Source organism: Etheostoma spectabile, chromosome 19 (genome assembly GCF_008692095.1).
Source record: "Etheostoma spectabile isolate EspeVRDwgs_2016 chromosome 19, UIUC_Espe_1.0, whole genome shotgun sequence".
NCBI classification, from domain to species: domain Eukaryota; kingdom Metazoa; phylum Chordata; class Actinopteri; order Perciformes; family Percidae; genus Etheostoma; species Etheostoma spectabile.
The window spans coordinates 5518269-5533439 of record NC_045751.1 but is presented as its reverse complement, the minus strand read 5'-3'; the positions used below and the strand labels follow the sequence as shown (position 1 = coordinate 5533439).

Here is a 15171-nt window from a genome sequence, read left to right as displayed (position 1 = left end):
AAACACAGACGGAGACAACTTCTCTCTTTTGAGGCTTTACAATCAAGCAACAGTACAAACATGGGCGTGGGTAGCTCTGCTATGGCGATGTGTTTGTGTGTGGTTCTGCAAAGAAATAAATAACATTCACACACACAATACACAATGCATAGGAATCAAATATACATATGCTAGCATATAATAACAATAAGCCCACTATTAATTACATTATCTTAATGCAGTGTAGCCTAACTGTAGCATGTAAATAATGCACCAAACATACAAACATGAGCAAGGGCGTCGCCATTATGAATCAACAGCCAGTTGCATCCTAGCTAACAGGTGAAGAACACAAACAACAAAATCACAAGCTAACTTACTTTAAATGTGCCAGAACTATAGACCAATACAGCAGCAGGCTTAAAGGAACTGACAACATCAGTTATAAGACTTACAGTTCTCAAGGACACACGCACACAATCTCAACTGATTGTCCTCCGGACAGCTAGTCTCTTTTTCTTTTCTCTCTCTTTTTTCTCCGTGTGGCGCGCCGCTCGCGTTGTGAGGCGCGTGTCCGCGCTATTCTCCGGCATGCACTCACAATCACTCCTGATAGACAACCTTTTGTACAAAACTAAAGTAACAAGCCAATTTTTTTTTAATGTAAGGAGTAGAAAGGAGCAATATTTGTATTAAAATGTAAGGAGTAAAAGTAAAGAGTTGCCACAAATATAAATAGTAAAGTAAAAATATCTACTTGTACTTGGACTCTACTAGTACAGTAACAAAGTATTTGTACTTTGTTTCTTCCCATCTCTGGCAATAACACTGACTGACTGGCTGCGCGCCCAATACTCTACCATCCACGCGCTACAATTAATGGAACTTTGCTTTTGAATAGCAGGTGGTTTAGTGAAATAAATTGTATTTGACCTGTAACTTTCACATTATGAACTGAAGTCAAGTGAGAGAAATGTTTGAGACTTTTGAGAGTTTGGGAAGTTTAAAATTGAATGAACTGAGTCTATTTGCATCTACACAGACGCATCTACACACGTTTCCTTGTGTTCTGCCTATTCAAAAATCAGACCTTATGTTAGAGTTTTGTATAAGATAACTTCTTGCTTTTTTCCTCTCTCTAATTTGCTAAAATATTTGGGTGTATTTGCTGAAATATTTGGGTGTATGAGCACAATTATATGTGCGGCCTTTGTGTTTGTTGACTGTTGATAACTTTGGCACCTCGGAAAAATGATAATAATACAGACTGTCACAAACAATTTAAAAACAATGAGGAAAAATGAAAATTGCTATTATATGAAATAAAATAAAAAGTGGAAGTCCAAAGAACTTTTTTGGGTCTGATTAGCAACTAGAGTGTATGGGATGCCATCTTGAAACACAATACCCAGTCCCCTTAATGTATGAGTTTACAGTCATAAAATGTAAAAGCAGATCTCTCTAACTGGAGCTACCTGGTTTAGTTTTTTCCCTTCTGTATTTCGTGTACAAAGCATTGTTTTTACAAAGCCTTCTTTCTTTTATTGAAAGCATGTATCACTCTCTCTATGCATCATGAGTTACATTTCTTCGACAGTGAACACAGCCCATAATGCATAGGGGTGAGTACTTGTGTTGCCGCTCAGACTGCTCAGTCTGACAGTTGACTACCTCAGAAGAGATGAAATGTATTCTACAGTCTTGTTACCAGAGTTGTGATGTCAGTCTCCAAAATACCACCATATCGTTTACAGTAGTGGGACACACTAACACATGCTAGTCCAGGCACAGCTGGCTGGAGAGGGGCCCACACACCTCATCGGTCATTCTCAAAGTAAGGTTGTGGCCGGCTACACACCGGATGCGTTGCGTGAGCGTTGCGTTTCTGTTGCGTGTCATTTGCGTGGCGGCTGCATGGATTTTTCCATGTCTTTACATACCAGAAACGTGTCGGATGTGGCGTTGCTGCTGCTAGCCTTGTCTGTACGCATGTAGGTTTCCCATAAACATACTACAAAGACAACGTCGGCAGAATTGACGGAAAAATAGGTTACAGAATATATAATATATTTTAAATGCGTAATTTCATAGAACGTTTCGTTTTTTTTGCAAAGCCACTCTACCGCTCCGTAAACCACTGTCTGATCATGAGGCAGTCAGAGTTGTTCCCTGCACCGTGCAGCTTAGTTTCTAGATGTAGACAGTCACGGAGGACAGAGTCACGTGAGGAAAATTCAACAGATAGCAGTCGGTCATACGTCGATCTCAAGGTTTACCAGTATACTAGTAAACGCAACATTTTGTCCGGTTTGTGTTGTTTTTCAGACAACAACAGTGACCAGTGCTAGTTAGTGTCTGTTAGCTCACAGGGCTGTAGTGCGCGAGTAACATTTTTCCTCTAGGACGCACCGGTGCACCTAATGTCCTCGCGTCCGCTGCAATGTCGTTTATATGGATACGGTTTAATTTTGAGTTACATGACCCATTTCTTCTGTAAAGCCGTGCCTGTGTTGGATCTCTCCTCTACTCTCTCTCCTCTTGCTCTCCGTGCCGCCCCGCCACACAGCGGCACCGCTCCACACTTCTGACATTTGTCCTCAGTTTTAATTGTTATTAACACAGCTGTATATTGTTAAGCAGGAGAGGCAAACCTGTATTTGTACCAGTGTTTCCGCTGGAAACTCTGCTATTGCAGCGGCCACCAGTTATTGAATTCAACTAACTTCATTTCGTAGAGTAATAGCGTGTGAGACGGAGTCTGCTGGACCTGGGTGAGAGATGTGACCCATGGCCAGAATATCATAGTTCATAAAAAAGCAGGGCATGGACGATACAGACATCACACTCCCTCTCTCTCTAGTTCTTTTAATCAGTTATTGTTGAAAACAAGTGAAGGAGCTTTCTCAGAGATACATTTAAAAAAAATATATATATATATAATGTATATACAGTATATATATATATATATATATATATATATATATCCTGCGCTATTTATTTCAGATAGCTAATTTTCATTTACATGTGTTGCAGCTGTATTTCTATACAACATACAACTAAACATAAGAAGAATGTAGCATAATATGGATGTGAAAGCAGTTATTAATAGCCTATGTGACATTGGAATTTGTTTTGGTTAAAATCAACAAATAATCGTGATAATTAATTGCATTGATGACAATATTGATCAAAATAATCGTGATTATCATTTTGGCCATAATCGTGCAACCCTACACTACGAACATAATTTTCAACATAATGCATGGAGGGCAATGTTCCTAAGCAGTGTCATTCATCACCTGAAATTGTGTGTAACTCCATGCAAAGCCCTGGCTTGCTTAGGAGAACAGTAACCGAATATACAACAATATACTTTTTATATATATATCTATACAGTATGTAATATAAATTGCTAATGTCTATTAATTTGATATCTTTCACTAGTGGTTTCAATCAGTAAGCATGTTTAAACAGTTGACATTGATCTCAGTTAGACTTAAAATCAAGCTTGCAAGTCAATCGTGTAAATTATTGTTACTGATTATGGTTTGTACAAAATTCTTGAGGACCTGGCAGATACAGCATTAAACAGGAAGTACATACTTAAAGTGGCACGGACACCAAATGATAATACTGCCCCCGTTTAGACGTAAAGAAGTCAATTTGTTGTGTCTGTAAATTGTCTTGGTGTGAGTGACGTTGGGTCTTCCTAGACTGAGACTGCTGATAACACAGCGCCCTGCTGTTCTAGGTTCTATAGACTGGGTTTACCTCACAAGACAATCATATTGTAGACAACCGTGGAACTTCCTCTTCTTTAGATCGATTTTATTCGGAGCATTACCTCCATGCCTTCCAAACAATGAGCAGTTTGACAAAGGCCCAGGCACAAATCATGAGGCTGACAAACAGCGTTATCTGGCTCTGCACATGGGAGCAGTGTTTTCCATTTGTATGTGATGCTGTGAAGAGGGAAAACAGCAACTCTGGAAAAGCCTTCAGCACAGTTCTTTTTCTCTCTTGTTTGTCTTTTATTGGGAAGTAGAAGATGATAGCCCAGTTAGTGGCCTTTGGCCTCTAGGTTAACACTGTCATACTCCACCACTCTGTCACCAACTACTGTATGTGTCATCTTGTCAAAGTAATGGGCCCTTTCACACACCAAGTATGCCTTTAGTTTTTACTGTGGAATATGTAATTTAGTACATTTTTCCAAGTGCTTTGTGCGTACAGATTTGTCCTTTGCAGGAAATGTTCCATTTGATATTTCTTCATGCTCCACTACATCTTTAATAATGCACTTTTTATTCCACTGCATTTGACAGCTATGAGTTACTTTGCACATGTTTGTTTCTTTCTTTTATTAGGGCAATACACATTACCAAAAAAATACAAGACAATTGGTGCAATAAAATGTTACAAGAAGACAAAATGTTTTAGATACATTCATTTAAATTATCATGATATACAATTTGTATTATTGGTTATTTTATTGGTCAGTCATAAAAAAAAATGCTTTGGTCAGCCACTGGCTGATTAGTTAACATTGAAGTTCTGACCTGCACAACTCGACAAACACACAGAACATGTGTAGGTGATGGTAGTGCACAGAACATTTGGTAAATACTACTACTACTACTACTACTACAGGAAGCAAAAGGTGTTTTTTATAAGTGTGTGTGTGTGTGTGTGTGTGTGTGTGTGTGTGTGTGTGTGTGTGTGTGTGTGTGTGTGTGTGTGTGTGTGTGTGTGTGTGTGTGTGTGTGTGTCTGTGAAGGATGAGTAATAAAAAGGGATTTGAGAAGTTGTCCTCCACAAACCCATTCAGATTGGTTTCTTTATGCGCTGGAGATAAAGCTCTGTAGGCTTTGTCAAACGCACCCAGGCCCATGTTGTTCACATGTTTAATGCAGAGCAACCTTATCTGGCAATTACCTTCCAATACTGAAGGCGTTCGACATTACTGGCATCGTCAACATCCGAGTGAAATGCATTTTATCATATCATTTGCATATTTTAATTACACTGCCATGGAAGGGGAAAACATCAGACATCTCGATGAATGTCAGTTTTGTTTTACTTTTGATGGACAGGATCATCGTGTGTGTGTGTGTGTGTGTGTGTGTGTGTGTGAGAATGATACTTATACTTGTTGCTGTTTGGTATCAATAATGCAGCAGAGAGCGGAGCATCTCAATGCTGAAGCTCCCCCAACGTGAATCCAATGCTGCTCAATAATACATTGATTTCAAAGGGAACCCTAATATAGGATGGTTAACCAAAAAAGACCCACACTTCATTAGTAGATCTTTTTTTTTTTAAGTCGCAAACTGAGAATTATGTTTGTAATGAAGGATGACAAATGGTCAAATAAAAATGATTCCAAAACAGCATGTGCCAGTGCCAGCTGAACAAAACCAATGCTCAGCTTAACTGCACCATGTTCAGTGCCATGCAAACTGAGTGCTACGTGAAGAGGGGTTACAGTATCTAGGCCAACCCGGCATGGGCTCCGTTTGAAGTATTGCTGCATTTTGCCAGCGCGTAGTGGAATAGCAGAGGTCTACTTTTAGCTGCAGAGACACAACAGCCATTCACTTCCCCCGCACACATACATCAACAGACAGACACCCACATGCCAACATAAGCACATACACATACAAATGAAAGACCTGCATACAGACAAGCAAACTTGGATGCTCTGAGACACACACACACACACAAACACACACACACACACACACACACCCCTGTAGACTCTGAATGTGTGTTTATCCATTTATTTCTGCTGTTTGTTTGTTTTGCTCGGTAAATCCTAACCACCGCACAGCTGCTGTTGCTGCTGCTGCTGGAGCAGGCATGGACAGCAGCTTGGGGATTCATTAGCTCTTCCCCCTCTCCATCTCTTCTTTTTGTCCTCCATTCATGGTCAGGAACATTTTGTAAATGTTTTGTTGTCACGTTGGACCAAGATACTTGTTATGTGGAGCTGATATTGGCACTTCTGGGATTTTTTTGGATTGAATCTTTTTTTATTTGAATTTTTTTAACATTTTGGCCACTCCACAAACTAAATGTCATAGTCAATCTTCTCGTGGATGATGAATGCTGCTAAGTCTCTGGAGGAGCTCTCTAAATGACCCAAGCGATGACATCAGGGTTATCTGAGCTTGGCACGGCACTGTAGCAGCACTTTGTATCTATGTATTGTTTAGCTTGAACACAAGTCCAGCAGGCTCGTTTAAAGGCACAGTTTCTGAGAACAGGCTGCGTGGTTTCTCCGAGGATTAAGTGTTTTGATGCTTTTACAGGACTTATATAGCATCTCAACCTGTTTTACAATCAAAATAGATGAAAATCTGACTTTTTAAAATATAGGACCTTAAGGTTAAAATTCTGCTTTATCAGGACTATGGGGGTGTGGCGTGGTTTGATCTGATAATTGTGATTGATATATGGAAGTACGTGGCACCAGTGAAACAGCTCAGACAAAACAGTACAAACTGATTCTGTCAGTTGAAATTATCAACACTGTTCTCTCTCAGAAAAAGTGATAATGTAAGACCACGTTGCACATAATAAGGAAGTGAGTGAGAAAATAGTAGGTGTTCGGGGACATTAAAATGTCATATATTGGCTAGTCAGTGGCAAATGAATGGAGAATCTTACGCTACTAAGCCTTTTTTTATTTATTTGAAACCTTGTACAGTTTCATTTAATGATAAAAAAAAAGGTAAATATAAAAAATATTTTTTAAGGAATCTATTTTTTTGGTCAAAAGAGTCAAATTCCAATGGAGACAAAATTAGCCTAGGCACCTGCCAAGCTCAGTAGACCTCAGACCTGGTGTCAATTATAAGAAAAAAATGACCAAAGACTAAAATCTTGGTGATATATGGGCCACACCTCTCACTTATGACATAGATAAGATACAACACACACACACACACACACACAAGCAAGAGTCAGTTGGTCAAAACACAGCAATGACTAAAAACAATTACTGTAGCTTTGTACACATGCTGTCCACGCACCCACACACAGTATGCCATACATTGTGTCCGATTTGGCCCATAGCACCCCTATTTCACCCGCCATTACCCTCTGACTGGATAGAATCCCCCAGGTGCAGCAACACCTAGGGGAGCCAAATGATGGATAAACTAAACAGGATTGGAGGGAAGGAAGGAGGCTGAGGAAATTCTGAGCATACACACACTCATGATGGGAGTGTGTGATCATCAGGCAGGTGAGCTATTGTTCCTTAGGTCTGTGAAAGTGTTCACAGGGCAACAAAACCAGATCGATAGACACACACCACCACTCTATAAAGACTATAGTTAAAGGAGAGTGAAATGGATATCGGTCCTTCTTCTTGTCACTGTGGACACACACACACACACACACACACACACACACACACACACACACACACACACACCTGACAATGTATTATCTCACTTCTTCTGACTGTGTCTGTCCCTTTGTGAGTCATTCAGTCTCTGTCAGAGGCTCTTATCCCTCTCCCTCTCTGTCATCCTCCCTCTGCGTGTGTGTGTGTGTGGTGTGTGTGTGTGTGTGTGTGTGTGTGCGTGTGTGTGTGTGAGTGTGGGGCGTGCAAGCAACACACTTGGACCGGCCCGTAACAAAAACAAAAGCAATCACACTCCTCAATGCTAATCCCACGCTAACACATGAACATGCATGTGCAGTTTGAAGCTCTGAGAAATACATACATTACACAGTTGTACTCTGCTGGGAGCTGGCCTGTTTTCTCTATCACTAGCGTCCACACACACAATTTCTCTTTTGTTGCAGTATCTCTGTGTTGTACCACAAAAACACAGAGCATAAAGTATGACAACACACAGCTTGAGACAACATCAAAACACACACAATAGGCCCTACGACTAAAGGGGGAGCGAGTGACAAGTCTTGAATGAAAGTCCACTGGCAGCCACTAACCTCCAAACACACACACACACACACACACACACACACACACACACACAAAACCCACACAGGACAGGGCTTCAGTGGCAAGCTGCCTCAGCTCCAGACTAAACCCTGAAAGATGGGAGGATTGTGCCACGGGGGACCAGGGAGATGAAAGAAGAAATAAGGAAAGAATAAATAAAGGAGCATCCTTGAAAAAAATAGAGTAAAAGAGAGAGGAAAGGGGACAAAAACCTAAAGGGTAATTGACAATTAACATATAACATTTAACAGGTCAAAGTTGTTTTCCTCAAGATTAAAGTCCTGGTGGAACTGGCGACACCTGGTGGTAAGACCAAGCTTGCGTTTCCTTAACCTGATTTGCCAGTTGAATGCATGCTGCAGTAAGACATATTACTACATAGCATTGGCATAGTCTATATCCACGACGTTCCACTTCCTAGATTGCTCTGGTGTCACCAGAAATTCCGCTAGATGTCCTCTACCTTCCACTTTCTTTGTGTTGTAATTTTAAACTCTTGTTGATTTCTGGGGATTAACTGCTCCTCAGATCTCTGCAGGTAAATCCAGACCGCTAGCTAGACTATCTGTCCAATTGAAGTTGCCTGTTGCACGACTAAAACAACCTGAATGTAGACATGTTCCACCAAAACAAGTTCCTACCCTGGGCTATTTTTGCATCAGCACCATGGCTTTGTTTAGCCAGACCCTCCTTCACAGTGCTGTGGAGGAAGGTCTAGCAATGCAAGACTAGCATTAGCAGTGCTGTAACTTAATCAGAGTTACAGTAGACATTGCGGCTAATATCAATGAGATAAAACTACAGACAGTAACACTGCATTCGGTCACCCAGTATGGTTTTTAAAAAATCACTTAAGACATATTACCTTCAAAGGAATTTAAATATTTAATACCAAATTAGGTTTATTTCTTAAAATAGATCTAGTCGGAGTAGTTTCATTATTTAATTGTATTTTTTTGTAATAATTGCGTTAACTGTAAGATTTAATTATGGTTGTATTTTCAAATGTTATAATGTCTGTGTGTGTAGTGTGACGTCATAAAGAGTATTGTCAAAAGAACCGATTGAAGGACCTAGAATAGCTTTTAGCTTATGCTGAAGCTAATTAAGGATTAAAATAAAACAAACAAACAAACCAGCATTGTCCGCGCTCCCATCAGCTCCCAGCACAGACAGTGTCACGGCACTGGGATTTCTTTTTATTCTCTAACTGGACTTTTCTGCTGTTGCTGCATGGAGAGGTTCTCTGTGTCTGGGCTGAAACTTGTTGAAACTGTAAAACCTGTTAGAGGGCAGGCCTAGTGCACGGTTCAAACCTCCAAAATGTCCTGAAACTGCAAACAGCGGATGTCAACAGCATGTTTATTTGTCCTGCGGTGCACTGTGGACAGCGAGACGGTAGAGAAGAGAGAGGGAGACCGGATTTTCTGTAATCCACAGCACACAAATGCCATTATCTAAATAAAACGGCACACTAAACTAAGGTGGAGGAAACTATACTAACTTCACCTGAGTCAGGGCAAGCTTGGAGGATGACATATAACCCTTTTTTTTTTTTACTTTGAGCTAATGTGGCTTGTCAACAATGTCAGGAAAATATAAAATGTTAAAATACATTGGAGGGGGCATTTAAACAGAAAGGATGCGTTGTCACTTTTCTAATTCTAATTGTAGGAGCAGCGTTATTATGGAACCACGCAACTTCTAGGCCAGTCCCGCCGTTCAATAGCATTCACACACTACTATTGGCCAGGCGTCCATGCTTAGGCAAGGTAACAATCCCAATTTGTTCAGGTCCAATCCCCTGACCAGTCGGCCATCCTAACCTTAACCACTCGAGGTCAATGCCTAACCCCAACTAATCGAGCTGCTTCGTAGGGCGGGACTTGTCTAGAAGTTACGTGTATTACAATCCATCCATTCTGCTTAACACAAAGTCAAAGGTGACGGTTACAAAAAAAAGTAAAAAAGAAAAAGTGGGTTGTGTGCAGGAGAGAGAGAAAATGAGCAAGAGAGAAAGAGATCGGTGAGATGTGCTGACTGCTACTGACACGTAGGCAGGTTTCCCCTTTATTTGGCTGATCTAAAAAAAACATTGTTTTACAGCTCAGGAAAGGGTGTACATTAGACATACCTGCCCTCCCACACACTACACACTTAAAAGGGGTCCTAGCCAGTATGAGGGCATAAAATCTGAATATTTTCACGGATAATTTGGTTGTCACAGCCAGGCAATAGTAATAACAACTTTAGAGAGAGAAAGAGCACAATAGCAAAGAGGGAGATGAGCGGAGCGAATCACCCAAGGCCAATTGCTGTGTCTAAGCCAGAGTGGTGTTTGTGGGGGAAAAAAACCTCTTTATAAGCTCACTTAAAAGAAAATGGGCGAGGTTTCACATTTTCCTTTTTTTTACCACTTCCAAAAACCTTCTTGCCTCCCTTGCGTATTCGGCGAGACCCTCTGGAAATGGCAAAGCGTTTAGCGTGGAGGCAGGATGATAGCATGGTTCGACTTGGGCGGCAGTGGCATGAACAGTGAGGCACGCTGCTGTAATGGCAATATTACACTTAGACACCATTTGTAGAAGTGCAGCCTATCTGACAAGTAGGCAGCTTTCATCACCTTAGAAAGAACCGGGCACACTGTGTGTGTGCGTGTGTGCGTGTGTGTGTGTGTGTGTGTGTGTGCGTGCGTGTGTGTGTGTTCTTTTGAAAATGTGTGTGTCCTATACATTATTCAGATGCTTCGAGCCGCCCACATCTGTTCATTTCTCTGGACGACACACACACACACACACACTCTCCTCTGATAGACAATATTTACCATGCTATACCTATACCAACACACACACACTCACACAGAGAGCAATGGCACCTGTGTCAGCCTCTAACAATGAATCCACATAGGATTTGGTGTGTTTCAAGCACCGTTTGTCATCCAGCAGCCGCTCTACTCTCACAAAAATCATAATCACATGTATGGCTGCATTTAAAAGTCACAGATGCATGCACCTCTGCGCGCACACACAAATCATAATGCCAAGTATGGCTGCATTTACACCAAATGACCTGCATAAGCATATTAGTTCTATAAGCATAATGTCATGGCTCTCTGATGGCACATACAAGGCCCTTTGCTGCTTTATTGTGACTGCAGCATAGATGCACAACAATATTGTTTGGTCCCAACACAGAACAAAAAATGAGCATGCACTGGGTGTGTAGGCACTAGCATGTTTGCTCTGTGTGTACATGTGTGCGCTGTTTACATGTGCGAGTCGTAAATAGATTATAGTATGTATTTGCATTATTCCTCTGTCTTTGTGTGCTCGCATGTTTGTGTGTTGCGTGCGTCTGTTTTCTGTGTGTGTTGAAGACAGAGAGAGGTAGAGAGAAAAGGAGGCCGTCTTCTCTGTAGTGTCAGCCTTTGATCAGTGTCCCTGTGTGTGTGTGTGTGTGTGTGTGTGTGTGTGTGTGTGTGTGTGTGTGTGTGTGTGTGTGTGCGCGTGTGCGTGTGCCAACCCCTGGTGTCTTGGAGGCAGATGAAACACTGCGTCTCTATCCGGGACTCACAGAACACCCACTATCCTTCTCTCCTTCTCCTTTACTCTCTCTCTCTTTCTCTCTCTCTCTCTCACTCACTCTCTCTTTCTCTCTCTCTCTCTCTCTCTCTCTCTCTCTCACTCACTCTCTCTTTCTCTCTCTCTCTTTCTCTTTCTCTCTCTCACTCACTCTCTCTCTCTCTCTCTCTCTCTCCCTCCCTCTCTCTCCCATGCTAACCACCATTCCTTACCACAGCCATTTTTAAGGCTATTCATGTAGAGCCGCGCTTTCATCTTGCATTGCAGCGTTTTAACCAGCTCCTCTGTTTTTTTTCTGGGGTTTTTTCCAAGCCTTTTATCAGATTATAGAGAAAGGGGATGATGGGTGAAGTGGCCCACTGTTGTACACTGACTCACCGCCAGGTGGATGCAGCGTGAAGGTGCAGGAAAGACGGAAGCTTTGGTTGTAACAAGATAACGTTATAGGATCTTGTGGCTCTGTGTAGTCCAGTTATGTCGCTTCTGTTTTGTTGTCCTACCAGCACAGTACACATGTTTGTAAGAATGAAAATTAAAGCGCAAAAATAGATGATCAATAAGCTTAAAAAGCACAATGATGATTTTGATATTCTCCGCATTATAAGATCTGGACTTTATATGAACACCGTTCACATATTGTCTGCAAGAAAGGATGCTGACATAGAAGTATTGCATTAATTATCTTAATTAATGACCTCATGAGCATAATTGGTGAAGTTTAATATATCCCGGTGATTACAGAACAGCATTAGGCAGTTTATATGCCTCGTGTTGTCTTCGGCTTAATGAATGCACTCAGACATGCAGCTTATTTTTTGTGTGCGTTTGTGGTGTTTTAAAGAGCAGCACTGAAGCCAGTAAATGCATGACGTGCTTACTGATGTGTACTTCGATCCTCTTTTGGTTCTGAGGATCATCTCAGATGATGCATATTGATTTGGGTTGTGCTTGCAGGATGAAGAGAGAAATGATTGGCTATTGTGAACTTCAGCAGGTATAAATTCTAGCTATTAACGCAATAATTAATTGTTAAGCTACAGTTGCAGCCTCTACATATTAATGTCATAATTATATGCCTCAGCCTTTGTGTATTTTATTGCTCCGCATTAAATCAAATTGTTGATTGCATTTAATCAAATGTGCTCTGTAATATTTCTATAATATTCAGAGAAAGTGCATGTTGTGGCTGTGTTTTTGCCACAAGGTGGCACCTTATTCATATACTTAGAAAATGAAATATAATTTTTTTTGAAAGGAATACCTGACTCCTGACCTGCCTAACTAGCAACTAAACCTATTTTAAAATGTAATTAACACCGAACAGAAGAATGGAAGTAAAACAATGCTTGTGACTTGTATTGGGTCTGATTGGGAATCTCAATAAAAGATCTTGTTAACACTAATTGGGCGCCCAGAGCAGACAACACACTGTAGGTTTGTGTTTTAATGGATGCTAGCATCTAACTGTATACAATTGTTAGTGTATTCAATTGTTTAGCCTCTACTGTATAGGCTTAATGGATGACCTTTCCTGTGCACCTACCTTTAATAAAGCTCTTATTAGGGTCCCATTAGGATCTGAGAGGCTGCCTGTTAATTGGTACTTAAATATTTAGGTCTTTGGATGAACAATCGGAGGCACTCGGCAGTAATCATGAGAGGCAAACGTCAGCTAACAGCAGAAAAGCTGAGCTATTATTATAATGCTCTGATGAATGTTGAATGAATTGTCTTGCAGAGAAACGTTGAGGAATGTGCAGTTCTCTGGTGAATATATATATATATATATATATATATATATATATATATATATATATATATATATATATATATATAAAACAAGATTAGGGACCAAACACATGCGCAAGTAGAGTAGTAGGCAAGAAGGCCGCAGCACCAGTATACAGCATGGACCTCAATGAGTCATATAGCTCTATGGCACAAAGGAAAACACTGAATACGCATCTGTTTAGTGGAATCAGTTCATTTTTAATATGGCATTTGTAGACAATTAGAAAATACAATTAATTAATTAATTAATAGATTAAAAAAATACAGGTATTATCCTTTCACAGGTAATTAAAATATAGGTAGGTTTAACCTCATGCAAGTTTTCCATGGTTTCTACGTTACTGATGTTGAAATTAGGATAAGGGATATCCTTTATTGGCTTCTTGTATAAAGACTTTTTCCTGGAACACATTTTGACATGTCACAGTAGGACAATGAATGACAGCTGAATTCCATTTAGCTGCTTCAGTTTCAGTGCATTCTGGCTCATTGTCACACATGGCGCCATGGCTTGCTAGGACACTTAAGTAACTTCTATCTCATAACAATATTGATAGACAGTTGTTTCGTTCCAAAAAGAAAAAGAAAAAAGACATTGTACAATTCTAAATTCAATGCACAGTGTGTCATCCCTTGTAATCCAGTTAGGGCGTGATTCTGATTTGAGTCACCTACTATATCTATGGGAGTGCAGACTGGTAGTCTTTAAGTGGCTTTATGTAAAAGTTCCTGCTCAATGCCATTAGAGTAAACGTCATTAAGAGAGCAGCTGAAAAAGCAATTTGCTTTCTCTGTGTGCTATCTGTCACTCCTTGTTGATGACACACACGCGCACACACACACACACACACACACACACACACACACACTCACTCACACTTGTACTGATTCCCTCTCAGCCAGAAGCTGATTTACAGGCCAAAGTAGGGAACATTTCCCAGACAGGTACTAAATACTAAAGGTACTGATGCTAACGTCATCTTGTCTCTCTCTTGCTTCTTTATTCTCCTCCTATCTCTGCATCCTTTCTCCTTCTATATCCTGATTTCCTTTGTTCTTTTCCCTCCTGTCCTTATCCCTCTCCTCTCTTAAATATCCTCCTTCACCTTCTTCCTACATCCATCGTTGTGTGTACAAATACCCAGGCTTCCTCAGCACCGGTGATCAGTCGGCTAAGGGGAACTACGGCCTGCTGGACCAGATTCAGGCCCTGCGTTGGCTCAACGAGAACATTGGCCACTTCGGTGGAGACCCAGAGAGGATCACCATCTTTGGCTCAGGAGCTGGGGCATCCTGCGTCAACCTCCTCATCCTCTCACACCACTCGGAGGGTAAATGAAGACTCTGTTGCATTGTGTTGTGTGTTTTTTTGGTACAGAATCAATTTTTCTTTGTCTGTCACCTCAACTGTTTTTTTTTTTTTTATAGAAAAACCTTTTCATCAGAAAAACTCCCAAGCACGATGTTGTTCCTACTGGTCATTAGATTACTGCAATATCAAGATTGATTGAGGTTTTTTGTGTGTGGGATTGTTAGTTCCCTTGATCCAGCCCTGCGAATGACTCATTACTTTTCCACAAAATTTTTGACACATGGGTTGTGGCTGCTTAAGTGAATTCCACCCGATCCATTCCTGTTTTGAGTCCTTAGTTTAGATCATTCTTCGCTAATCCCTGAATAGACCCAGTGCATATTTACAAACCATCTGTGTGTATTTGTTCTATGTATTTGCTGGAAACAGATGGCAATGCCCACCTGAATGTCCAATTCAACCTTTGAAACTCCAACAAAAAAATGTATGTTCCTGTATTTGTTGCTGGAATTACTTGCTGCTTGCATGCT

General features: G+C 40.7%; 1 protein-coding gene and 1 long non-coding RNA gene across 5 annotated transcripts in view; both read left to right on the top strand.

Annotated features, from left to right (window-relative positions):
* LOC116669399 (uncharacterized) overlaps window positions 1-9845 on the top strand; it is a 23344-nt gene extending 13499 nt beyond the window's left edge. Inside the window, exons 2-3 of the long non-coding RNA XR_004326771.1 lie at window positions 4563-4569; window positions 9632-9845. This is a non-coding gene — a long non-coding RNA (uncharacterized LOC116669399). The remainder of the gene's footprint in view (window positions 1-4562; window positions 4570-9631) is intronic.
* nlgn2a (neuroligin 2a) overlaps window positions 1-15171 on the top strand; it is a 190610-nt gene that overhangs the window by 163937 nt on the left and 11502 nt on the right. For all 4 annotated transcript variants that reach the window (XM_032499209.1, XM_032499213.1, XM_032499210.1 and 1 more), the window contains one exon: window positions 14475-14660. In XM_032499209.1, coding sequence (XP_032355100.1) covers window positions 14475-14660 — 186 coding nt within the window. The remainder of the gene's footprint in view (window positions 1-14474; window positions 14661-15171) is intronic.